The 27,823-nt window shown below is 38.9% G+C and overlaps 2 protein-coding genes across 2 annotated transcripts in view; one reads left to right on the top strand and one right to left on the bottom strand.

Moving 5' to 3' along the window:
• On the top strand, nucleotides 1-16,969 carry LOC144666222 (uncharacterized). Its single transcript, XM_078527618.1, has 17 exons — nucleotides 1-68; nucleotides 2,064-2,419; nucleotides 3,982-4,146; nucleotides 5,157-5,267; nucleotides 5,875-5,994; nucleotides 6,288-6,384; nucleotides 6,765-6,983; nucleotides 7,246-7,622; nucleotides 7,922-8,089; nucleotides 8,225-8,335; nucleotides 8,808-8,924; nucleotides 9,034-9,124; nucleotides 9,554-9,928; nucleotides 10,430-10,552; nucleotides 10,702-10,824; nucleotides 10,966-11,088; nucleotides 13,932-16,969. Exons 1-17 carry the CDS (start codon nucleotides 38-40, stop codon nucleotides 14,825-14,827), a joined length of 3,603 nt encoding a protein of 1,200 aa, XP_078383744.1. The 5' UTR covers nucleotides 1-37; the 3' UTR covers nucleotides 14,828-16,969.
• Nucleotides 16,784-27,823, bottom strand: part of LOC144666249 (tetratricopeptide repeat protein 38-like) — a 24,831-nt gene continuing 13,791 nt past the window's right edge. Inside the window, exons 6-14 of the mRNA XM_078527650.1 lie at nucleotides 26,955-27,014; nucleotides 25,507-25,545; nucleotides 22,601-22,679; nucleotides 22,077-22,147; nucleotides 20,976-21,070; nucleotides 19,596-19,674; nucleotides 19,307-19,384; nucleotides 18,643-18,716; nucleotides 16,784-17,915 (exon numbers count right to left, since the gene is read on the bottom strand). Coding sequence (XP_078383776.1) covers nucleotides 17,825-17,915; nucleotides 18,643-18,716; nucleotides 19,307-19,384; nucleotides 19,596-19,674; nucleotides 20,976-21,070; nucleotides 22,077-22,147; nucleotides 22,601-22,679; nucleotides 25,507-25,545; nucleotides 26,955-27,014 — 666 coding nt within the window. The 3' untranslated portion in view covers nucleotides 16,784-17,824. The remainder of the gene's footprint in view (nucleotides 17,916-18,642; nucleotides 18,717-19,306; nucleotides 19,385-19,595; nucleotides 19,675-20,975; nucleotides 21,071-22,076; nucleotides 22,148-22,600; nucleotides 22,680-25,506; nucleotides 25,546-26,954; nucleotides 27,015-27,823) is intronic.

Raw genomic sequence — 27,823 nt, 5'->3', positions numbered from 1 at the left:
TCATCTCCCGCTAAGGCCCGTGTTCTTAATTTTCTTCATGGTCGTTGTTGTTTCTCAAGCCAGTCAAGGTATGTCAAACTATTTAACGCTTCTGATTTCTTTTCTCTTCCCTCGCTGGTTTTCGTTTCAGAGCGTAACTGCGAAGGTTTTTTTTTTCGAGAAATGCGAGCAAACTATGATAGGAAGCGAGCGAGTACAAAAAATTGATTCCTTAGTAAAAATAAATTTGTTATTTATTCGCTCTAGATTTTCGTTGGATTTAGATTTATTTTCGCCTTAGATTTCTGTTAGCAGTTATCATTTTGCCTGAGTCAATCTACGGCAAAACATTTTAGCGCCTAAACACTTTATGGGGGACTGAATATCGTAAAAGTAAAATACAGGAAAATAGCTCTCTCGAATATCACACGTTTGTTCAGTACATTATTTTTTATGATCATTTGTCGTATTGTAAATTCCTTCAGATTGACTAACTCTAAACAATTAATTGGAACTGAAAACTGAGTACGAAGCTTGAAAAAATTGTCGAAATAAGGATTCGCTAAAAGTTCCGAAAATGCACTTAACAAAACACAACAAACTCGTAGTCGTTTGCCAACAGCCTTTAATTGATGATTGGCTTAGGTTCGGGGGGGGGGGGTCTTTTCCTTATAATTCATTTCCATTTAACTACAAAACTCTTACATCGCGTCTTATATCAAGTAAATGTTGCGAAAGATGCCTTGCTGGTCCTCCTACACCACCGTACCACCTCCCCCTCACCCTTCCACCCACCACTGCGCGGCCGACACCCCTTGAATAAACAAGTTCTGTTCGCGTTTTAAGCATGTATTATCCTGTAATGGTGACGTCGATTTTTGCATCATCCAAGTACAGTGTTAGTTCAGTTTAAGCAAGATGTCCTCCGAGCGTCATCTCCCGCTAAAGCACTTGTTCTTAATTTTCTTCATGGTCGTTGTTGTTTCTCAAGCCTGTCAAGGTATGCCACACTATTTAACGCTGCTGATTTCTTTTGTCTCTCGCTCTTTTTCGTTTCAGAGCGTAACTGCGAAGGTTTAACTTTTTTCGAGAGATGCGAGTAAACTATGATAGGAAGCGAGTGAGAAAAAAAAGATTCCTTGGTAAAATTTGTTATTTATTTTCGCCTAAAGATTTTAGTTAGCAGTAATAATTTCGCGTGAGCGAAACTATTAAGCGTCTAAACATTTTTTTGCGGGACTTAATATCTTATAAGAAAAATCTAGCAAAGTATCTCCCTCGAGCATTACACATATATTATATTCTGAGTACCTTTTTTCGTTATTTGTCGTAAAGTCTTTCAGACGAACTTTTAAACCAATTAACTGAAAATTGAAAAATAAGTACAAAGCTAAAACTAGTGTCGAAATAAAAATCGCTTAAGGTTTCAAAATGAAAATGCACTCAACAAAACACAACAAACAAGTGGTCGTTTGCCAACAGCGTTTAACTGTTGATTACCTCAGGGTTCGGGGGAAACTTTTCCTTATAAGTAATTTCCATCCTAACTATAATACTCTTATACTACATGTAATATTAAGTAAAACATTGATGATGATGCCTGCTGGTCCCCCCCTCCCCTCTCACGCAGCCGACAACCCCTCGAATAAACAATGTCTTTCGCGTTTTAAGCATGTCTTAACGTGTTACGGTGACGTGGAAATTTATGTATCATCCAAGCAAAGTTTAAGTTCATTTTAAGCAACATGTCCTCAGAGCGTCATCTCCCGCGAAGGCCCTTGTTCTTTATTTTCTTCATGGTCATTATTATTGCTCAAACAAGTCAAGGTTTGTAACGTTTCCGATTTCTTTCACTTGTCGCTGCTTTTCCTTTTCCTTTTCCTTTCCTTAAAGGTTTCGATTTTTCTCAAGAAATGTGAGTTTGCTGTGATAAGAAGAAGGAAGGGCACCCTAATACAAAATGGTTTTCAAAATTATAGCTGTCTCTGCAAAATTGCAAGGCAATGCCCTCGTTTGTACATTGTAAAATTAAAGAAATGTTAACAGTCGTCACCTAATACATGGATCTTTTTCTTTATTCCTAGCACTGAGTTTCAAGGCTGGGAAAGACAATGTCACAACTACTACACCCGGCCTGTTTGCTTGTAAGAAGATTTTCTTCCAATATCCCTTCTATGGCAGACAACAAGTCAAAGTTTTCACCTCAGTGAGCCACACTCTGACGAGTCCAACTCCTCGCAGTGGCGCTGCAATCTGGGTTGAGGATGTTACGGGAAAAGGATTCACCGTGTGCGTTGTAGAGTATGGACAAGGATCAAATGGCACAGTAGAAGTGAACTGGATTGCTTTGAAAACTGGTCCTCCTGGTTCCCAGCTAGGAACTGCCTCCTTAAACCCTTGGACTGTTGGAACGAAGTGTAAAAGGATCGTATTTAAACAGGTTTGACGATGATACTTATAACGTTCGCATATGTTTTCGACAATATATAATAATTGCCAATTACATATCAAACACAACAAAAACTGAACCAAGTTAAGAAATTAATTAGGAATATATTGTTTTTGGAAAAACACGATAAATGCGATATAGTATAAACATATGCAACCTACATAATTCAATCCAATTTTTCTTTCTTCTATTGCATTTACTGTCATTTACTTTATTTTGTTCTTTCTACCTTTCCCTATTTTAATATTTAATCTCTACATTCTTTCCTTTTTTCTTTCTTCTCTTACTACTTTATTCCATTCACTCTGTCAATCTTTCTTCGTTTTTTTTGCTTTCCTTTCATACTTATTTAATTTTTTCTTCCCTTTTTCCATTCATACATTCATTCATTCATACAAACATTTATGTTTTCCTTTTTTCTTTTTCTTTCTTTACAATACAATACAATACAATACAATACAATGTTTAATGTGGTCATTACACTTAGCTATGGTTTCGATGCGTCCCGCAGATATGGTTAGCAAAATCTGCGGGAACGCACCAGCTAGTTTACAGGTAAGCCACAATGAAAATAAAAAATAAAAAAATAAAAAATAAATAAAAATAAAATAAAATAAAGTGAATAAAATTCTTCAAAGCTTTAAAGCTTTAAATATGTGCGACGCGTTTCCTGATTAAAAATGAGCTAACCTTTCTTTCTTTCTTTCTTTCTTTCCTTCTTTCTTTCTTTCTTTCTTTCTTTCTTTCTTTCTTTCATTCATTCACTTATATTACCTTCCTTTCATTCTCTTTCTTTCTTCCTTTTTCTTTCTTTCTATCTTTCTTTCTTCTTCATTTTAATTTCCATCCTTATTTCTTTCTTTCTAGCTCCCTGCCTTTCTCGCCATCTTGCCTTCTTGCCTTCTTGCCTTCGATCTTGCCTTCTTGCCTTCTTGCCTTCTTGCCTTCTTGCCTTATTTCCTTCTTGTCTTCTTGCCTTTTTGCCTTATTTTCTTCTTGCCTTCTTGCCTTCTTGCCTTCTTGTGTTCTTTTCTTCCTGCATTCCTGCCTTCTTGTTCTCTTGCCTACTTTTCTTGCCTTTCGTTCTGCTTTATTTACTTACTTTATTTCTTCACCCCTTGTTGCTTTGTTATTTTTTTCAATTCCTTCTTCCTTTTTTTCTTGTTTTTTCAAATCATTGACTTTCTATTTTGCTTTTTTGCTTCTTTGTTTTTTTGTCTTCTGCCCTTCTCTTTGTGTAGCATCTAGTTTTCTTTACTTCTTAGTTTGTTTGTTTCTCTAGTTTTTATTGTTCCTTTTTTCATCTTGGTATTTCAGTGGTTGTTTTTTCTCTTCCTTCATATTTCTATTTCTACCTTCCTTTCATGGATATTTTTCACCTTTGTATTGGCATAAAGAACAAATCTGAGACGAGCACCTTTTTGTTCATTTTCTCATACAACTTTATGTGGAGTGCACTTTGGAAGTACACTTTTGTTGTTGTTATTTTAATGCAATTCATTCGTGGACTTTTTTTTTTGCTTTTCTTTATTAAATTACTACTAATGTTTCAGCGTTTCAAGATTCCTCCAAGCATATTTGTGACTGCCAGTCATCAATTTCCCAAGAGACCCCAGGATGCAATGGCCGTATGGGTGGAGACGTTGCACAAAGACAGCTTCAAAATTTGTCTCAGGGAAACCAAGATTCTCGACGGAACTCATAAAAACATAAAAATAGTAAGTGAATTGAATTGTGCTGTTTAGTTTTCTGTAGTACACTACTCTGAATTGGAGCCTAAATGGCTTCTTAACCCAACACAAATTACTTCTTCCGTTGTCGTTCAAGGGAAATTGAGTTGGTTTAATTTTTGGAACCACCCCTAGGATTCGTTCAAATAGGTGAACATTTTTTTTTTTTTGCATTAAGTAGATAGCCTTTTGCCTGCTTTAGAATTTTTTAAGCTGACTAAGTTTGTGTTGTTTATAATAATAATAATAATAATAATAATAATAATAATAATAATAATAATAATAATAATAATAATAATAATAATAATAATAATAATAATTTGCTAATTTATATAGCGCATATTTTCATGTTCTGATCAATAGCGCTTTACATCTTATGAAAATAAAAATAAAGTTATAGATTATAAAAATACTTCTTAAAAAGATAAGTTTTAAGTTGAGATTTGAAACAGTCAAGTGATGTCGCTTGACGAAGCTCCACAGGTAGAACATTCCAAAGTTTCGGAGCTGCCACTGAAAATGATCTAGCTCCCATTGACCTCATTGGACTCAATACGTCAAAACACAAAATGAATCGAATGCTAACACGATGTAAAAAAAATCTTCTGCAATTTTGCTATCAAAGAAAACAAATTTGAGCAAAGGATTGTGTCAAAGACGTTCAAATTCGGCTAAACCTACAAGTCAAATGCCTTTGCCATAACAAAAATATGAAATAAGTTGTGGATATACAGATGCCACATCAAAATTCCCATTTCTACTCTGCGCCATAGGGTAAATTATATTTTCAAAATTAAAAAAAAAGGCCGCAAGAGATTGGCTTGGCATCCACCCAGCCATCCCCCTCCACCCAACCCAACACCTTAGGTGCGATGTTTAAGTTCAGTAAATTCTAATTCAAGCCTTATATATCTACTAGTGCACGAATTATTCATCCATCCATCCATTTACTCAATCACTCACTCACTCGCTGGCTTATTCACTCATTCATTTTGCAGAACTGGTTGGCATTTACCGATCTGAGGCTTGAAAACTTTACCTTGACCAACAGTGCTATGTTTAATAACACTGCCGCGCTATCTCATCAAGATAACTACGCTTTCTGCCAAGTAAGATATTTTACATAGACAACAAATGGATATCGTTTGTAGGTTTAATTTAGATATTTTAACGCAAATTATTCATTTTTATCTATGATGTTTAAGTATTAGCACATCAACCTTTCAAGAATTTCTCATTTTCACCACTGATTTTGGGCAAGAACATGTTGCTGATGGCGACAGCAACCAATTTTTTCCCCGCCAAAATTGCTCTTTTTTACATGGTTACCTGATACGATTGAACCCATATGACAAAGTTGACCTTACTCCAACTTATGTGCGCTATTTTTTTGGTTGTTTATATGTTTCATTGTTTGTTTTTTGTTTGTTTACTTGTCTGTTTGTTTGGATGAAGATAATTAATTTGGCGAACAGCTATTAAGCAACAATTTCAACTGTTGAAAACAAAAACAGGGAAGCTGAGAATTCACTCCAAAAACTTAATTCCTGTGGAGAAAAGGGTTCTATTGAAATTTTTAGATTCCTAAAATCGTTGAAAAATGTGAGTAAAACGAAAAATTGCGCCTGGTTGCTGCCCCTAAACAGGTCTGAATCAGCTTGAAATTTATCAGGTATCATCAGTAAGCATTCTAACAGATACAACCTCTCATTTCAGACAATAAACTTCACAGATCCGTTTTTTGCTCCTCCTGTGGTGGTAGTGACTCCAAAGTACAGTTACAAGAATAACTACTCTTTTTCGTCTCAATGCAATGCTGTTACAGCGTGGATTGAGGTAAGCACAATAATATTCATTCAGGAGAGCATGACCAGAAGAGGTATATAATGTCCCTATTCCAACTGCCGCCAATGTATGCTATTTAAAGTATAGTTCACTATAGTGAATCTTTTGTTCACAAAAATTACTTTAGTTGGAAGTTAATCATTCCATGAAAACGTATACTTAATACGCCTTCGAGACCTCAAAAATAAACTTTGTGGTGGACCAGATTTTCTGCCAGAAAATTGTTTTTTTATTTCGATCTATGGTATGATCTTACTGAGGTATCTATCACATTTTCTTAATAGCACACTTCCATAAAAGATATGAAAGTTTGCGTGAGAAACTACAACAGTAAAGCCAAAAATAAGGACACCATTACAGTCGATTATATGGTGATAGGAGGTAGGTTATAAGTAAAGACAACTTATAGAAATTTACAGATAGAGACGATAGGAAATCGAAAATTAATCTGTTCACGCTCCACCATGCAGTTATTTGTTGTATGGGGGCCACGTTGGAATAAATTCAAGCCCTTGAATAAAAGCCACGTCTATCAAATCAGATTTCTAAAACAAAGTTTGAAAATACCCTTAGCAGTGTTTCGAAAGCAATTTTACTTATTGTATCCCCTAATTGTTATTTGTTTTTGTTTTGGCATAGAGTAATACTATGGCATACACTAATACAACACATTGAAAAAATACAGTGGAAAAAATATAGAATAACGCTGGCTTTCAACTATTGACAACGAATAAACTGAACCTTTTTTCCCTTCATTTCAGACCTGGATCCCTGCCTGGACGTGACATGCCATTATCATGGTTTGTGTAAGGCTTTTGGACCTCATGATGCTCGCTGCGTGTGCGTGGACAGTTGTCCATCATACCACGAACCCGTCTGCTCATCAAATGGCACAACATACGACAATGAGTGTTTGTATAAACAGGAAATGTGTCTACAACAACTTAACTTCACCGTGCAACATCCTGGTAGCTGTGAAGGTGAGGAATGTTTCTTTTGATGCACTTTACGTGCTATAAAACAAACAAACAAATTAACAAACAAAGTGCATCTTGTTCTTTTTATTGTTCTTTGAGGTTGTTTAAATTAAGAATGAATATTGAGCTGTGCAAGGCAATACAAAAAAAACGACAATCGTGCTTAATTTTCTGTTGAAGGAGTACATCAAGTTTCGAAAAAGAGGAGTGGAGAAAGCACAAATGCTTGCATATGCAAACTTCTTGTTGTTTTTTGGCTTTTTAGGATTTCCATTCCAGCGAGGTCGCCGTCACATGTCACATATTCCATCACTGGGGTACTCTCATTGTGAAGTAATTCGATTCAAACCATACGTGTTCTATCCCGACAAACCCATTGAAGTGCAGATCACTGTCAATCATATCGACACCAGTGACAGATCATATGTTCATGATGCCGCTGTGTCTTGGGTTGAAAATGTGAATTATGATCAATTCACTGCGTGTGTGATGGCGGCAGGCTTTAATGAGCGAAAGTCTCATGCGAACATGACAGTTGATTGGATGACGTACCAAGGGGCTCCGGTAGGTGGTGTTACTGGAAAAGTGCGCATGTCACAGTGGTGGACTGGAACGACTTGTACAGCTGTGAACTTCCCATCAGTAAGTGTCAGTTTTTGTTACGTTGTGAGTCTGATCCATAAGTTGACTGATTGTCTACCTGACTGACTGACTGACTGACTGACTGACTGACTGACTGACTGACTGACTGACTGACTGACTGACTGACTGACTGACTGAGATAGCTTAATGATTCTTTCCTTTCACGGTCAGCGAGGGCACAAAAGAAAAGGCTTAATTTATATCTTGGAACAGAATTTATTTTTAAAAATGGATATGTTTTACAGTTTTTTCAATAAGCATGTTCGAAAATCAGTTCTTGTGTCTTTTTGTCTTTACAGGGAAGGTTTAAAGTTAAGCCCTCAGTGTTTGTGACTGCTGAGCACCACCATTCCGGACTAAAGCGTGACGCTGCCAGTGTTTGGATTGAAGATGTCACGCAATCGTCCTGTAAAGTTTGTTTGAGAGAATTACAAAACTACGCAGGGTCCCACCAAGATATTTCCGTTGTAAGTGACTATCACATATGAATAATATTGACGATTTGTTTTGTTACCATAACTCAAATACGATTTGCTGGAAGCACTCTTTCACTTACCATTTTTGTTTGGTCAAAGTTTAAAAATTAGTGTTTTATTTATTAGAATTGGTTGGCGTTCACGTATCTTCATAAGCCTCCCTTTTCTGAACATAACTCCATTTACTTTGTGAACGCTGAACCTCCTCCTGAGGACCAAAATAACGCCTTCTGTAAGGTAAGTTCTCAAATGACTTTCTTTTTACGCTCCATTTAAACATTAAGACAGTTTTAAATAAGTTTTACACCCGTTTCTTGCCATATTCTGCGATACTTGTACTCTACAGTGTAGTCTGATAATAAGATGAAATAGTTTTCCAAATCAACGAAGAAGTGTGAATCTGACAATCAATCTGCTGGACATTATCTCACGCAGTTTATTTGCGGACGACTACTACAATTAGACATCAATTTAATTAATCTAATCGGAATCGAGAAAATTTTATCATGATTAAAACTATACAACATAACCAATCAAATTACAGCATTTGCATTTGAACCTATAGTAGATAAGAAGATTAGTAGAAACATACAAGCTACCAAGAATCATTTTATCTTGAATTGTAGCTTGATGGTGTCGTGGGTAAACAAGTTGAGCTGTAATTGTACTAAGCTTTATATCTTCTTAATATTTTACCCTCTTTCTAAAGGATGTTAACTTTGCCAACTTTTACAACGGAACTCCATACGTGTTTGTTTCTGCTGACCATTCATCAAAAGGAGGAAATCTGAGTCCAGTTCATAATGGAATAACTGCTTGGGTAGAGGTAGGATAAATAACTTTTTTGCCTATAATTCTAAACGTAGCGACAACGATTCTCATTGTGGTTGCGTTATCCTATTTCTAATCCCTTGTTAAACCTTTTCACCTTACAGTATATTAACAAGACCGGCTTCCGGGTATGTTTAAAGGAACTATTTGAGGAGAAATACGACCCTCTCTCAATTACTTACACCGTATTGTCAGGTAGGTGTTAATTATTTCACATTATGAGAATTATGCGAGCAATTGAATATAACTTTGCGTCAATGAGATAATATCCCATTTTTAAATTTAAAAATCGTAGCTGCAATCACCAAATAAAAGAAGGTGAGGGTGGTGAAATGGGTGGAGTGGTAAGGTTGAAATCACCGGTTTTCTATTAATGATGAAATTATTTGAAGTTCTGACTCGAGTAAAGGCCACAAAAAGAGGATTTCAGGAAATCGCATATGAAATAACACCTTGCTAATGTTTCCATTAATAACAAGATCACTCTTCACGAGGGTAATAAAATCAGTCATTTTACATTACACGCGGCAAAAATATACGTGCAAATCAACATTCGCTTTAAACGCTAAATATTATGATCTTTATTTCCCTAATTAAGATTAACTGCATTTTTTGCACATGCAGAGATATGCCAGCCTGGATGGGGTTATTTCAATGGTTACTGTTTCTTCACAAGCACAGTGGGCGCTTCATGGCTGGCTGCAGTGTCAAATTGTTCAGCGATGGGCGCGCATCTGGTGACCGTTCATAACCAAGAAGAAAACGTCTACATTCAGCATCGTCATAACGGAGAAAAGTCATGGATAGGGCTGAACGATCGCAGTGTGGAAGAGTCATTTGTGTGGACAAACAGGGAGATAAGTAGCTTTAGGTTTTGGGCTCCAAAGCAACCGAACAGTGGTAAAAACGAGGACTGTGTGCACACTCTTGGAGCTCAGCAAGGGTACGGTTGGGATGACGTGCCGTGCAACCGCTGCTATAACTTTACTTGTTTTAAAGGTAAAACATTCAATCTAATAAACTGCCTATTATCTTTACCGAAAGCTTAGCCAATCTTGAAGTATTTAGTTTTGGATGTTCCAGTGCGAATCTTGCTCTTCATGCAACAAAGCGGATTTTGTACCATGTAGCCTGCGAGCAGGCTCTCTTTTCGGGGAAAAAGTGAATTGAACTCTTCTCTCTTTTCGGGGGAAACGTGAATTGAACTCTTCGAGCGTAGAAGGCGCGATCCCGCGAGTGCCAAAGACGCGAGTCCGCGGGCTCGCTTCGCCTACGCACTCGCGGGATCGCGCGTTCGGCGCTCGAGGGGTTCAATATTCGCGTTGTCCCCGAATAGGAGAGCCTGCTCGCAGGCTATGTACCATGTGACGTGACGTTAGCTGCATTGGGCTCATTGTAGCGAATTGGACCCTGTTGTCCCAGTTGTTTTTAATTGTTATGATAAGGGAAATCAGTATTCATTGATGTGTACAGCAAACTAACATGCGTTTTACATTTTAGTTATAGACGAGTGTGTCACCAACTACCACAGCTGTGATGTTAACGCCATCTGTCAGAATACTGTGGGATCATACAATTGCACTTGTAAAGCTGGATTCTATGGAAATGGAAGAAAATGTTTTGGTAACTAATTATAATATTTTAATATGTTAAATATGTTACTATTCTGGTACATGATTTTTGTCCAACTAAAATTAATATTACACGATATCCTGATCGATTCTACATTTTATTGGTACCGACCTCAACTAATTTTCTTTTCCTTTTTATAGATGTAGACGAATGCAAAACCAAATCCCACAGTTGTGATGTTAATGCTGTTTGTAACAACACCAAGGGAGGCCATAACTGCACCTGCAAAGGAGGATATACTGGAGATGGAAAGAACTGCACTGGTAATTATCAAATGTTCTCTGAGAATGTTAACCGCATCAGCATGTAGACAGAATGGGATAACTGCGAAAAATATAAAGCAGGGTATCGTATCCTACCATTTCGTCTCAAAGCACGTCTAATGACTAATATTTTTGTTTTAGATATAAACGAGTGCTCTACTAAGTCCCATAGCTGTGATGTGAATGCTGTGTGTCACAATACCAAAGGATCTTACAAGTGCACTTGTAAGGCTGGATATACTGGAGATGGAAACAAATGCTCTGGTAACTATTAAAAACCTAGTAAAGGATCTTTGGTTAGGCGTGATTAACTAGCCTCAAAAACGTCACATTCACCAAGAAAACTGAAAGTGACAATTTATTGGAGGCTGTGAGGTGATCCGATTAGTTAAATTGCGCACTTTGAGGTTCGGTCTCTAGACTGGACGTCCTTTGATAAACAAAACAGAGTAAAGAGACTGAAAACTATATTTTCCCTAAAAAACTGCGCTTCATATCAATCTCGTCTGCGATTACTTTATGTGACTTACGTAAGCTGGATTTCAGGCTGTACTCTTCATGACGACTACAGCTGGGCACCGGTTTAATTTTCGTTGACCCTTCTGCCGCGAGAAAAAAAACGCCTGATCGGAGGTTAGGCACCGGTTAGTACGGACAACGGTCACTTTTCTGTGACCAGATTGATACGCTCTTATACAAAATTAACCTCGCTTTACGGACCCTGGATATCTGTGCACTGTATATAGTGATTTTCCATTTTATAACGAATATGTTCTTATTGTACCTTGTAAGAAAATAATAGCTTTCTGCAGGTTAAAGCGTAATCATCACTAATACGGTAGTATAATAAGGTGACATGTTTAACAAATGTCAAACCTATAGAATGTTTCATTCTTGTAGATTTTATTGACAATACACAATCTTTTAAGATATTGGTATTAGCTTGCTCCTACGAAATCTGGATCGTACAAAATTCAATTCAAGTTTTACTGATTTTGAGGTTTTACTGTTTATCGTTGTGATGGCATGTCGATTCCCCAAAAAATACTAAATACCAAACGTTTATCTACGAGCAATAACTGATGCAATTTTCATACCATTCCAAATATGGGAAGATTACCAAAAAGCGGATTAGGTTTGTTCCGAAAAAAATTCGAGACACCTTAAAAAAGACACCCTTATAAAAGATTTACAACGGAACTGGAAGAAGCACGGGCAATTTTTCGCATGGTACGGAACAATTATTGGACGAGGTATATAAAAATATAGAGATTTATTAGTGGTGAGCAGATCAGCCGAAAGCTGAGGTGAATAATTGATCTGCGAGACACGGACAAATCATGATATCTTGTGATAACCGAGTTCAATCGCTGTTTTTCATTCAATCACTGAATTTCTTTTTGGCTTAATAAAAAATCAGTGTTCTCCGAAAATTCTGGAAAACGAGCTAACGTTTGTTTCTTTGATTACGACACAGCTATGCATAAGCCTAATATTATTTGCAGCAAAATCACTGTCAGACTTGCATGAGCAGATCATAATAATATTTGTTGGGCAGTTAATTGCAAATCACGTGGTGGGCTCTCTGCCAATAAAAAGGAAAACCTGGGTTTCCTGGCACTTGCACTTGCAAACCTGGGTTTCCTGTAGATGGAAAGAAATGTCAAGGTACTCTTACAAACGTTAAAGTCGACGGATTGATTTTACAGAAACGGGGTGTGAATTGAAAGTGGGATGATGCACTCCAATAACCTGAAGGTTACGCAGAACTCTCATTACTTATCCCATGCCTTGGAGCCAGGAAAGCCGTTAAATCTTTAGCGGTATCCCACAGCCGTATTAACGAAAGTTGCCGACGTTCATAGCGGCCTTTAAGTTTTTGCGCGCGCCCGTTTTCACTCAAGTCAGTTTAGTTTTGTGAGAAATGTTACAACATGAACAGTGGAGCTGAAATACAGCTCACAGGTCACAGGTTGCAGGAGAATTAAAAAAGATGGGGGAAGGGTTCGCTCGGTGATTAAGAAAACTGAGAACTTGCAAAGCTTCTGCAGGAGAAGGGAAATCGTGCAAAACGAAATGAGGCAAAGAAATGTCTTGCAAACTTGATCATCAAGACTGCGATTTTTTCCGCTTCCTTTTTTCATTAAAATTCGTTTCTTCTTCTTTCCATTGCTCTTAATTCGATTGCCGGTACGTGCGCTAAGCATGGAGAACACACCCTATCGCGGAAGGGTTGTATATACGCGGTCAGTTCTCGAGCACATGCATATGGTGTAGACACATGGACTTGACCAGTCAAAACTATCAATAACTCTTTTTCATTTTTCTAAGGTATTTAAGTAACTACATGCAACTAGACTAAGAAATCGATGGACCTTTTAACTGCCAGGAACTCTTTTAAGCCTTGTTTATTTTACAATTCAATGCAATAGCTTTATTGACCAATTTATAATCCCAAAGGACTTTTTGCATGTGCATGCACAACAAGATTAGTTCTTAGTTCTTCTGCAAAATATTTCTTTAGATGAGGTAGTACACCGTAATAAAAGTGTACCATGCTGAGATCATGCTGATTAGCCTGCCACGTTAAATATCAAGTAAACTTGGGAGCAGCTGTAACCTTTGACCTGCGACATGTACTCTAGCTTCACCGAAACACAAACGAGGAACCAAATTATTTTCTCGAATTCGACGTTTTATAGTGATTTTGGCGAACACTGAAGGGTACAATCAATTATTACTCAATTATTTCAATAGAGCAAGGAATTGGTGGGATTTTCTTTGAGGCAGCAAGGGATATCTCTACTTCATTAAATGCCGCACTAGTTCTGAGCAAGGGTTCTTCGTGATCTTAAAGTACATGTTAAATATGGTAAAATATATATATATATATATATATATATACGAGAGGAAATTCATATTTTAAATTTCTTAATCAATTCTAAATTTTGCTGGGCATGTATTGTCAGGCCTAGGTGATTCCACACTCTCCTACGTCCCCAGAGGTTCAAAAGGATACGCTACGCTTCGTATTGAAACTGACCCATACAAAATCTTTCTGAACTGATTACCAAGTATTAGTAATTTTGTGTTACATTTTATTTTAGTTCGTTTGACATTAACAACACGTGGGCGTACTGGACGGTTTGGCACAATTCAGAAAGTCACGGTTCCAAGAAGTGCTCTTTATCATATCAAAGCCTGGGGAGCCCGAGGAGGAACACATTCGTACAACTATGGATACAAACCTGGAACCTACTATGGCGGTAAGGGTGCGTACATTGAGGGCAAGTTTAGACTGACTAAAGGAACAGTGCTTAATGTTGTGGTGGGGCAGAGAGGAGGAAACTCAGTGGAGGTGCAAGGAGGACGAAGAACTACCAAGACAGCAGCTCAGCTTGGACTGTCTGTATGGTATTATGCTGGTACAGGGGGAGGGGGAGGGAGTTTTGTTTATACCACAAGTAATGTGCTTTTATTAGCCGCCGGAGGGGGAGGGGGTGCGTCAGGTGGATATCATGGTGTGGATGGTCAGTCGGGATCAAGTGGCACCAGTAGTATGGGGAAAGTCTCATCTTGTGTTCGGGCGGGAGGTACTGGGGGACAGCCCGGTCAATGTAACAGTGCAGGTGCTAGCTACCATGGGGGAGTGGGTGCGGGTTGGTATGCTCAAGGGTGTGCAAGAGCAGGCTCTAGCCATGGGGAGAGAGGCGGGTCACGTGCTCAAGGCTGGACTGGGGGTCAAGCTGGCAGAAAAAACAGCGGGTACAACGGTGGGCCAGCCCCAGGAGCAGTAGGCGGGTTTGGTGGTGGGGGAGGGGGAGCACAAGCTGGTGGCGCAGCAGGTGGAGGTGGAGGGTACTCTGGGGGAGGCAGCGGTACCCGTGAGTACCAAGCCGGAGGGGGAGGTGGTTCGTATTGTAGTGGTCAGGGTTGCTCTGGTGTGACTGGTGGTAACTCTAATGATGTTGGCCTTGTGAAAATTATTGAGCTATCTGCCTAGTTGGGAAAAATAATCTTTTCTTTATTCCACCCAAATTGGGGAACAAAAACGTCTGGAGATTTTTTTTTTAATTAGCATTAAATGTTGATTTTCTGAGGCAATTTAATAATCTCCTTCACGAAAGCAATGCACAAAAGGAAGCCATGCACATAAGGAAGCTCAGCGGGTGAAGATTCAATCTCGGTTTGTGTTCAACAAATTTTTTATTCATTGTAGCTTTGTTGAATACAAAAATGGGACTGTTATCCTTAAGAATGTGTCACGGGTTACAGTATGTATTTATTTTGAAATCAACTTTGTTTACATTACATGTACAGTATGTGGCCCTTGGTCCGGACGAAAAAGATGTGAACGTGTATTTCTCAGCTCAGAAGAAGTGCAGTGAGCTGAAATTTGTCCTGTAAGTTACCGTGACATTCAGCAAACATTTAAAAAGAAAACAGCTTCTGTGCTTACCCGATTACTCTGTAATATCGAAAACAGTGGTTCGGTTTGACGGCCCTAGGTCCGGACAGCGGGTCCTTGGTCCGGACAACACGCAATATTTACGCAATAATTGTTCAAAACCCAATCTAAAGAAGCTTTTTGCACATTTTTTTATATGCTTTAGTGTTATTCAGAAAAATAAAATAAAAAATTTTAGGGAAGAGAGGTTTATTTCGTCTCATCCACAATATGCAGCGAATATAAACTATAGTGCTTACTATCCTGATAAACGTGATTTGCCAAGATTGAATTTGAATTCTCCTTTTAGTTTTATTGTTGTAAATTGAAGTTTATTATGCCTTAGAACTTAAACTAAAGGTATAACTTTTGTCAGACTTTGTTTGCCGTCAGTGTCTGGACCAAGGACCTAGTCTGCAAAATTACTTAGAAATTTTAATTCGTTACTTTGGACGGAAACTTAAGCGGTCAATCTCATTTTTTGCATTAGTCGAAAGAATATATTCTATACATCAATTACACAAAAAGTTACCTTTTGGCGCACTCATTTCGGATATACAGGAATAAAAAGAAAAGCAGTTAATTTGAGGCGCCATGAACAAACAAACATGGCGGAAACAAACTTCACTTACCTTCACGTCGACTTGAAATTCTCGGCTTCACCGCCAGTAGGAAAGTCTTTGAGCGAGGTGAAGACAGCAAAGAGATCAAGAAATCTTTGGAAAGGTTCGGTTTTATTCAGACTTTGTTTCCTAACGGAAAAATACACGATGAACCGAAAGTGTCCGGACCAACGGCTGTCCGGATTTAGGGCCACATACTGTACCATGGTTATTTCAAACGTGATTGTACTTAACACAAACTGATCGACGAAATAAGTGCTAAATACTTACAAGCGTTTTACAAAGAGTGTAATTACAAAAACTACACTGATTGAACAAACTGCCATTAAATTGTTGAAATGTTTTAGCTGAAAAGTGGTTGACCTAAATTGGAAAAGTTTTTACATGTTGAAAAATATCGGCTGCTCTTATGATGTTGTTATCACATCTCTCTGCTGCACTTATGAGCACAAGGCAAAGGCTCTTTTATCGTGTAACAAAAAAGGCAGCAACGAAACGTTGTCAAATCCAAAATGGCGGTGCACGGCATTTCAAAGAGATCCCCATTGTCAATTTCTCGTTAACACTAAAATAGTTCTCGATTCTTAAAACAGCTTTCTGTTCTGCATGTGTTAGTCTCAATTTAGCGGCGATTTATTTCAACAGTGAGAAGCTGCTTTAATCACCTTTTAAGATTTTACAATACAGTACCGGCAAACTTAGTTTATTTCATGACAAAGCTCAACAGTTATATTGATATTTTTTGGTGAAAGTTTAAACACAGCGTAATAAGGAGAGGCATCGGGACAGGCGCTTATTTGCATTTCTTTTTTAGATATTTGTAGGTCTTTCTGGGTTTGATGCTAAGCAGTACCGTTCAGTTCACAAATATCACGCCATGCGACAAATAATGTATGGTGCTAGTTTTATTTTACTTTCGTAAGGAAATATTATATTAGTCTCTGATGATTGAAGTGTAGTATGTGATAACTAACGTATAACTACGACATCGCAGTCTTTATAGTGTATTTCAGGTACAGGTGGATGTAACTTCTGTACTTTTGTTGTAAGAAAATAAAAGTTAATTTAGTGGGCATTTTTTGTCTTGCGTCTGTTCTTGCATACTTCGTCCATTATGCCATATACAAGTCCATTTCTCGCGACGTTTTCTTTAGAATAAAAGTTTGGTTTTATATCTACTGAAATGCTAGTCCATCGCACAGTTAGCCCCAGCAGTAAATTCGCCGGTACCCATCTATACACCTGGGTGAAGAGAGGCACTGTGAGAGTAAAGTGTCTCGCCCAAGAACACAACACAGTTCCCCGGTCGGGGCTTTAACCCAGACAGCTCGATCCGGAGTCCAGCACACTAACCATTAGGCCACCGCGCCAATAGAAAGATAAACATTATAACTTAACAATAATTAGTAATCTTAAGGTTTTGATTAAAGTTTACCAGCTAACTACCCAGTAGGTGATTCATCCGAACCTACACTGCTTTAGAGTGTTTTTGTTTTAAAAAAACGTTTCCGTTAAGTTTTGTTTAAAAATAGTTTTAAAAATTAGTCAAGTCAAGCCATCAAGTCTGCAGGGCAGGAATCAAAAGTTAAATCAACATTTTTGAGATCTAACTGCGCCTTAGGACTAGTTTTACAAATATCAATAATATGATTTTCACTGATGCGATTACAACATCAAAACTTGAATTGACATCTTTGAGATGTAACTCCACCTTAAAAAGGACCAGTCTTCCCTATATCGATAACTACATGCATGATTTTCACTGAAACGGTTACGACATTTAAAATTATAGCTGTATCAAAAATTTATATATTATAAGGCTATGCGCAAATAAACAATTATTAGGTACCCTATATTGTTACTGTCGAGTAACTGCATTAAAAGTCACTCTTAAATTAAAATTGTTGTAACTAGAGTAACCATGTGCGTTCTAATCGACTTGAAGAGCAAGAGCTTTAGCCATCAATCTGTCCGTCATAGGTGCTGTATCTTTTTTGGCTTTTCTCTCAGCAATGAGACATCTGAAAAAAAAAATAAAAAAAAACAACGAAAGGGAAGCTAGGTGAATTTTCTACGAAATGGGTAGAATCAGTAGGTTTCTCTAACTGTAATCTTCTGTTTACCCTTAGCCTGTGGTTATCTTGCATGCAGGATTAATAATGTTTCTTCATAACGGTTACGAAGGTCTAAAGCCCTCGCCAAACGGTAACGCAAGTGGACGCAAGTAGTCGCAAGTTAAACTTGCGTGCAGACTTGTGCTGGTTGGCCAAATGGACTCGCAAGTTTACTCGCAAGTGCACGCAAGTTGTCAAAGAAGCAATTTCAATGCAACTGCGCGCGCTGCAATTGAGTATATGAAGTAAACAGCAAGACTTGCGTCGACTTGCGTTTGGTGGCCTAACGGTGAAACACTGGCGTTGACTTGCGCGCAAAATTGATCTCGACCAAAGTGAACGCAAGTCAACTCAAGTGCACGCAAGTCCTGGCCAAATGAGGTCACAAGTGGACGCAAGTTGAAAACTTGCGTCTCCGTTTAGCCAGAACCGTGTCTTTTCAAGAATAGTGTCCTTTCTAAGCGTTGAGAGCTATGGCCTCTTTCAGTTGTTTTTAACTCTTCTTAGTTGGAGAAGTTGAGATTTGCGTTCTTGGAACCTATCTGCACCGTTCTGTTGCGTTACTCACATCCCTCAAATGTTAGGGTAAACTCTTATTATAGTTGCGGAGATGGAAACGAGAATAAATCCTCACCTGACAAATTGATGATCTTCTTTACGTTGCGACTGCATGGCAGCATTTATCAAAAACAGTTCGTACACATCACGCTGGAGAATAAATAAAAACTTGACATTAAATCGAAAACAGCCTGGCCGAGTGGTTGATGTCGCTGGTTTCAAAATCTAGAGGCCCTCCAATCTTCCACTAGCTGGATTTGTTCTCGGTCGTCCTGAGTTCAACTCATGATCATCGATCATGCTTTGTTAAAGCCAACTGATCTCCCTGTCGCCAGTTAGGATTTCTTTTGTCGTGTTATGTTTATTTGAAATATCTGTTTTCTTTGTTTAAGTGTCGTGGCATTTTCACATCAATAATCTGCGACCAGGCCGGGTACATTGTGCAAGGTGTCTTAAGCTTACAGACTTGGTTTCTCGATAATTTCCGTTAAAACCGGTTATAAAGCACGTCTTGTTGTTGTTGTTTTTGTTGTTGTTGTTGAGTTAGGGTTACAGCTTTCTCTCTGTTTCATATTGCTGTTTGCAGAGTTTGGTTTCCTTTTCATAACTTTGAATACCGATTCACATTCTTTACAGCTTAGAGTTTAGGACGCAAAATCATTACGCCCAAACAAAAGGTTACCCGTTTCTAGGCGATATTACAGTTACTCATATAAATGAGACAAGTTTTCATTCCACACCTGAGCTCTACTTCCACCCAAAAGTTCTACTTTGTAGCGCAGAGGTTTTAAGATCTCCACGGCCTTGTCAAAGTTTCCCTGCAAATGGAAAATAGCAAAACTGTAACACTTGATTTGACACCAAATAAAAAAAATGCAAGCCACTCTCGAACAAATGTCAAATCAATCAAATCAAATCAATCTTAATTTGCCCATAAAGATATTGCATGTTTACAAAGATGTTTCTATAATACCCTATTTCTTATGGAGCAGGAGCTCTCAACAAACCCTTGTATGTACACACACATACCTTGTCGGCCTCCACAAATGCTTCACATACGGCGAGACCAACATCACGGGAAATCTCACAATTAGGTCCTGACCCATCTCTGAAAATAAAAATCATAGCTATTTACGCAAACTAACGCTACGGCGTTTAAAATGCTATTTTCAAGTCAAAGGTAAAGTCTGCGTACGAGATAAGTGGTCTATTTTGCTAAAGCGTACGTAACTTCGGTTTCAGTATCATGAGGCGACTAGGAGTATTTCACTCTCCCATGGATGGGATACTAGTGTTTGGGAGGGTCACCCCAGGACTAAATTGATTATTTATACACCTGGGTGGAGAGGGGTACTGTGAGAGAAGGTAAGTGTCTTGCCCAAGAACACAACGCAGTGACCCCGGCAAGGGCCTGATCTGGAGTCTAGCAGACTACTCATTTGGTCGCTGCATCTTTCAAAAGTCAAAAGTCAAGTTACATTTATGCAAAACAGGTTGAAGATATATAACGAAAATCGAATTGCACGTTCACTGTTCATTTGGGTTACCTGGTGAACAAAGTAGTATTGCGGCACTCGCAGAGTTCTCATGGAGTTCTCGATTTAGTTAATTTGCCTTTGCCAAGCCGTATATGTTTTAACAAAGGTTAATTTCTCGCGCTACTGTGTTCGACAATGCGTCGACAAGAATGTAAGGTGGTTTAACCGCTGTAGTCCAGATTACAAAGACCACATTGAAAATGATACACTAAACTGGTTCGGTTGGAATCTCAGGAGGCCTCTAGAGTGGAGAACTGAGCAAGCGACGAGAAAAGTCTGTTACCCTAGGACGCTAACCTTATCATAATACCGTGCAATTCCGGTTAAAAGTCCTGGGCTTATACAACTTCGTAAGTGGTTTTGGGTAAGCTTTTAAACGGAGGGGCTTATAAGCGGGATTAAAAAAAAAACGTTTCGAAACAAGCCACGGGATTGTGAATCGAAATACGTTTTCACGTTAAAAACGCACAATAAAGCAACATTTAGCCCTGTTCAGTACTGTCATCTGGCAGAGGGGGGCTTATATCCGGGAACGCTTATAATCGGATGTATTGTTTTTTTAAGATAGATGGGCGGAAGGGCTTATAACCGGAATTTTACGGTATTACAGTGGTGTAGCAGTTGTTATTGTTTTGGGGCTAATGGCATTGTGGTAGCGAGCCATGCATGTGAGACCTTATGAGAGCTGTTACCCAACCCAAATTCGAGCGGGGAGTGAGGGGAGCGCTAGGAACACTGTTTCCGTTGTTTGTTCTATTATTCAGTCTCGAAGGGTAGCGAGCCATTCATGTGAGATCTTGTGAGAGCTGTTCCTGTCCCTGTTAGTACAATGTACATAATGTACAAGTACTAGCTAACACCAATGACATACCTGACGTATTTTCTCAAAGAATCTAACAGCTTCATGGTCAGGTCTTCATTCTTTGCTCCCAACGTACTCATAAGCATATGGCTGTCTGTAAAAGCCTGAAAAACATCAGAAACCAGCATTTCTTTTTTTTATGTAAACAGGGGAAGAAGGACCATGGGAATAAACTACCTAACACAGCTAGTGAGTGTCCAGATTTCGTTAGCATAAAGCAACTAAAAGTAATTCATCACAGGCTACCCTCAATGCAACGTATGTTGTTGGGTTGTCCTAACAGACTGCAGTTACCCATTTATACACCTGGTTGGAGAGAGGCACTGTGAGAGTAAAGTGTTTTGCACAAAAATGCAGCAAAAATGTGCCCACGTTGAGCTTGAACTCTGAACTCCTATCCATTAAACCAAACACTTGACCACAGTGCCTATAACAGCCTGGGTACTCACACACAGCGGTCAAACGCAGCACGCGTGCGCAGTTCCTGTGTAATTCCCGCCAAACTTTTCCATACAAAGTCTTAAATTTTTCGAAAACTTTCGCTTTAAAGCCAGAAGTTAGCGCCGTCCCTGGAAAGTTAAGGTTTATACGCCGTTTATGGATTGGAAATTTGATAATTCATCTTCACTGATCATGAGTGTCCCAGCTTGAACTGTTCTTTCACCGTACTATTTCTTTAAAAATTTCTTACAAAAGTTTGCCCACTTTCAAGTTGAAAGTTCGAGGCGGCGAAGACCGGATGTGACGTCAATTTTTGCGTTTGACCGCTGTGTGGGGAACTCGTCTCTTTTCTGAACGATTTTAACACTGCATTCACCAGAAAGTGTGGGAAGCATAGTGCCCAAAAAAAGAGTGCTGGACTCCAGATAGAGCAGTCCGTGTTCAAGTCTTGGTTGGGGTCATTTGCATTTTGTTACTGGGCAAGACACTTCACTCTCACAGTGCTTCTCTCGACGAGCGAATTTAATGCTGGGGAAACAACCCTGCAATGGACTCGATTCTCATCCAAGGGAGCAGAAATACTCCTAGTTGCTCCATGCTATGGAAACTGCAATAAGCTCCCGCCTGATGGGACACTAGGTGGCAACGCAGACTGTACTTACTACTCACCAGAAAGTGATCATCAGCATGTCCTTCCCAATACCGACAGAGCTGCTCCCATCTGTCACCAACATCAACTCCTAGCAAGATAAGATTTTTTAAGTTGCTATTAAATAACTGTTGTCTAGATAATTATGCATGACCTCCCAGTCAGTTGCCATTAGTGTACTGTTGCAGAAAATGTCCATGGCATCCCCAACACCCCTCTTTGCTTTACCCAAGAACACAACACAATGACGCTGGCCATACCCTGGGTTCCAGGGTTTTTTTTTTTTTTTTTTTTTTTTGCGGTGGTGACAACCGCAAAAAAAAAAAAAAAACCTCTGGAACCCAGGGTACGCTGGCCAGGGCTCAAACTCAGACCACTTAATCCAGAGTCCAGTGCATTAATCATAATTACTGATAAGGCCACCACATTTCCCACAGTTTAGAGGCACCACCTCTTCCCAATCCTCTCTCATTCAATCATCTTCAGTGCTTTGTAAAGAAACAACCCTGTTGGCTTTGCACACATGTTCTTCCTCTTGACTAACCTTCAAATTTCAATCTGTACAACAGTGATGAACCATCTGACAGCTGAAACGTTTTATTCTCTTTACATCTTGGCATTATCTGCAAGTCGAGTAATGGAAGTACAACACTGGCGTTAAAATGATTTCAAACAAGATCAACTGGCAGGGATGTAGATAGGACAACACTAAAGCCAGCTCATCAACACATTGAAGCCCAGCTAGCTTCTGTGGTCTTACTTGGCACGTCTAAAAGTTTACCTAAATCTTTGTTTTTGTGTGAAATTTCAGCCAGATTTAAGTTCTCTTTCAGCCAGTGAAATTAGTCAGCAGTCAGCCCTTAGTGACATCCCTGAACTGGTCCATTAGTAGAAGGTACTTGTACATGTAGATAGAAGACGCATTGGTCAAATGGTAAGTGGTTCACACTTCGAATTTAGTACAGGTTTGAGTGCTGGCTGCATGGGGGCTGTATTGTGTTGTTGGACAGGACAAGACACTTTTATAATTATTCCCACTGTCTATTTTTACCAGAGTGCATAATTGGACTACTGTCAAATTAATAGGGCAGCATTTGCACTGCTTAATATGCTAGGAAGGAGGGAGGGAGGTACCTAATAATTAATAAGGATAGCATTGCATTGATTTTCTTTTTTGTGCTAGCCTGTGTTGTGCCATGTCACTAAAAACGGCTGCGAGGGAGACTAGCATCTTAGCTGGGAGAATTGTAGACATGTAGTCAATCCAACCCTCCAAGTTTATTTTTTCCTTAGGGGCCACTTGGCCACCAACTGCTAAAGTTTGGTTGCCAGTAAAATATTTTAGTCGCTTGGTTAAACTCAAGCTTTCAATCCTTCTTCTCAATTATAAGTCACCAGGCTGGCGACTTTGGTTCCAATTTAGTCACCAGCTCCAAACTGTTAGTCGCCATGGCGACTAAAATGGTCTTAACTTGGAGGGTTGCAATTCATGTTGCGGCAACTGTAGTTAGGGCTGCCCTTGGAATGGCTTTGTAAGCAAGGGGATCAGTTTATTACTCAATTCTCAGCTACCTTAAATTCAGTTCCCACTCTTAAATTCTGAACTAAAAATTTGAACACCCTTAAAAAACTTAGTAGAAATCAGGGTTCAAAATAGCAGCCGGCTGTCGGCGGTAGCCGGCATTCTGACGACACTTGCCGGCTACTTTTCACCGAAGAAATAGAAAATCATGCCTTGATCAGCCAACTGAAATAAAAGTTGCGGTAATGTTGTAGTAAACTTTCCATATCGGAAAAGAAAGCAGCTACAGGGCTAGAAAGAGCGACTCAATAGTTGCTAATGCGACCAAAATTTCATCTTTGTCGACGAAAACTTCTGGTTCAGTTACTGTTTGGTCGCCAATGTGGCGACTTCATGTCTGTGTTAAGATGAATAACGGGCCGCCCCACCTTCTCAGGTATTGTGTCCCTCCAGAAAATTATATTGAAGATCTTATTTGCTTCTCAAACATTCAAAATAAGAAAAGAAGTCACATTGCTCCAATCCATTCTTTTGCTTTGCCGTAAAATATTGTATCACTTCGGAAAACTTACAAATGGCCGACTGTGTTTAAAATCGCCCCAGAATGCATCTGGGTACGTCATGTATGCGGATGGATTGTGTCCCTTGAAAATGCATAGCTCTCTAACAGCCGGGAAAAAATGAGCCTTGACAAAAAAAGCCGACAAATTCTGGCTAAAAACGAAATTTTATTTTGAACCCTGTAGAAAGGGGCTAAAGTCAAATCTATTGTCTGCTGTAAGAAAAGCAGAACTTTGTGAATTGAACTGACTGAACTTAAAAAATGCCTGCAAAAAAGGCTATGGATAGATGTACTGTACATTTAATTAGAAAATAGCACAAAGTAAATACGTGCGCTGATTGGTTAAAAATTGTGTTTCTATAACTCGATGGAGACACAGACAGTTGTCGTAGACACGGCAATCAATATTCACGGCGCTGAAATAAGCAATGCAAAAATAACAACTAAGAATTGTGCCAAGTTTTAATGTCACAGCTGACAAAAACCAGGTTAAGACTAAACAAATATTTGCACACTTGAAAACAAGCGAGTAAGATGTTTACAGAGCCCGCTACACATTCAAAAATAGTCTGTGAAAGAAATTATCGAAGCGGCTGACCTTTCAAAGAAGTATATGAATTGGCGCAACTTCACTCCATTCTGAGCTTTGCAGCACTTCAGAACTATTCATAGCTCCTCAAAAGGACAAGATATTCGTCCAGAATGCCGAGTCAAACTTCTTTTCACAGAAAAATAATGCACTTTCACCTCCAAGGTTCGAGTCGCTCGATCGGCATGCGCAGCGTCGGTCGTCAAACCATTCGGTTAGGTCGATGAAGCGAAATAAAACCACAATTCCTGACTCCTTCCAGTGCTTGACTTCAGTTAAACCATCGGCTTAGTTATTTCTCATAATTACGTTAACTTTGGGGCCTGTTTTCTTTGTTTGTTTGGCACAAAACGGTGAATTTTAGCCTTCAAGCACAGTGTTGCACAGTTGATTTATTTCTGTTCATCGACTCCCTTTCTATGATTGGTTGATTATGTTCATGACGTAAAACCGCGAGGTGAAGAGAATCTACGTTTTGATGTTAAATAAAGCGCTAAATATTACTTTGATGTGCGTTATTTTCTTTGTGCTTTTTTTCTAAAAGAAATAGAAAACATGTTTTCCGTGTTTCTATCGAGTTATAGAAACACTCGTGAAAGTTTGGGAGAACTCGAAAAAGCTGTGGAAACACTCGTCTATCGACTCGTGTTCTCACAGCATTTCTCGTTCTCCCAAACTTCCACTCGTGTTTCTATAACTCGATAGAAACACGGAACATGTTTTCTATTTCTTAAGTAGTAATAAACAAGGTTGCTCTACAGAAATAAACTTATTTACCTCTGTGTCAAAGATGTTCAATGCCCCTTCATAATCTCCCTGTTGAAAATAAATTTAATACTGGTTAGAAAAAATCAGTATCAGCAGAAAGTGAAACTAAATGGATTGTTGATTTGAGACAGGTAGCAAAACTAGCTAAGTGTAAATTACAGTCAGCGGATAATTATGATTATTATTCAACAGATGCGCACGCTGCCCATAATTATATGGTAAAAATGTTAACGATATCTGTCATCCGTACATAACAGATATCCTGCGATATTCGTAGGTTGCGAAAATTCGTCCGAAATCTTGTAAAGCGCGGCACAATTACAGTTTTAAAACAATTATCCTGCTCAATCTTGCGGAATATACGGCCTCGTCAGCTAAGTATCAGGCGATATTCTGCGCGATTTCGCAGGATAATTGTTAAATAGAAGACTCCCATCATGTTCTATTGCAAATCCATCAATCTGATTGGCTATCTCACTGTTGTTTATTTGCTGATATACCATGATTGCATGGGCAATGCCCATGGAAAGAAAATAATCTAACATCTAAAGTCGTGGGTAATTTCTGACGGTGGTGGACAAAACACTGACCCCCAGTCCATGGACTACCCCAATGGACTACCTAAAATGGACTACCCCTAAAAAATGGACTACCCCTTAAAGTACTATTCCGAGTGTGTACCACTTACTGAGCTGTTATTTTGTGCACATAATTTGCACTTACATCTTACCTTGTTTATTTTCATGCCGTACGTATCCCTCTAGCCGCCATTTTGAATATATTATACTAAATGGACATCCGCTGATCACGAAAGCATAGACTCAAATCAAGCAATCAATCGTCGCACTCATAGAGACGGACAAAACAGGCACTACACTGCACTACAGAAGATCCAAACTTTTATAAATAGGGATCAAATAGTTGCTTGAGACGCATCTTAAACATTTGGTGGCCTGCTTTCTAGCAATAGAAAATAGTTTCGCGATCCTGTTATAGTTTCGCAGCAGTTTAGTAGACTCCACAATATCTATTACATTGATATAGGATATATTTAACGTGCATAACAGAGTCTGTCGGATTAGCTCAATCAGTAAGGTGCCAGTCTGCGGAGCGGGAGGTCGTGAGTTCAATTTTTTTTTTCTTTTTATTCTTTTTTTTTTTTACCCCGTAGCAATAAAATGGTTTGTTTATTATATCAACCCGATTTCCGAGTGGTACACACTCGGAATAGTACTTGAAGGGGTAGTCCATTTTTTAGGGGTAGTCCATTTTAGGTAGTCCATTGGGGTAGTCCATGGACTGGGGGTCAGTGTTTTGTCCACCACCATTTCTGACTGTGACATATATTTCCTATTTTTCAAGTGTCTATTAAAACAATTAGACTACAAGTTCATCCTCACTTTTTATGATCATAAACAACTACGGAAATCTCTCCCTCACCTTTGTACGAAACCCACCTTTTCTACATAATACAAAGCCCAGTGCCAGAAATTATGGCTGGCCAGTGATTCACAAGGCTGTGAAGAAAACAAAATAACATGATTATTGTTGTCATTGAGGTACTTACAGAACATTTGTATAAATGTAGTTTCAATGCAGTTAACCAGCTGCCTTGTGTATATGGAGGATGGGTGTCTGGGATATCTGAGGTTTTTACTAAGTTCAGCCCCTCCACCCCCAGGTAGAATGAAGCTGCCAAGGCTGGCAAACCCTACAGAACAGCCATGAAACTCCCCACAGACTCAGTCAGTGGATAAGAAGCGAGAGGACCTCGGGTGAAAACAAACATCCCTTAAAAACGCGCCATAGTACAACTACATGTTCAAGTACAAATTAAGCTGATTCTCAAGCAACCGCCTATTAAACAATAGTATAGAAGCTCCAATAAGCTTGTAATTTTACTGGTCATCTAGTGTAGTAGTTGCTAGATTGTTTTGGAGGCTAACGTGGCATTGTTCCTGTTGTTTGTTTCACTGTTCTCTCGAAGGGTAGCAAGTCACTCATCCTCGAGTCCTAAGAGCTTTTACCTGACCCCTATTTAACCTGCTTTTTGGTGATGTGTAGTCAAATGTTTAGTACTGAAAACTTGCTTACCTAGAGCAGTTTGCAGTAGCTGTCATTTTTGATTATCTATGATGCCTAATCTTCCTCAAAATGTATTGATCATACTGGCATTGGTTACAATGTACATGACCTTGCTAAATACTCAAATAATCAAAAACAAATGCAAAAAGGCTGTCAAGCCATAACGACTAAGGGGCGGATCCAGGATTTTTCTTAGCGGGGGTGCACCACTAAGGAATGGCATTACTGACTTTTTTGCAGA

Source organism: Oculina patagonica, chromosome 9 (genome assembly GCF_052425735.1).
Source record: "Oculina patagonica isolate OP01 chromosome 9, crgOcupat, whole genome shotgun sequence".
In the NCBI taxonomy this organism is placed as follows: Eukaryota; Metazoa; Cnidaria; class Anthozoa; order Scleractinia; family Oculinidae; genus Oculina; species Oculina patagonica.
Note: the sequence above shows the minus strand (reverse complement) of the source record. Positions and strands in the feature narration are given on the sequence as shown.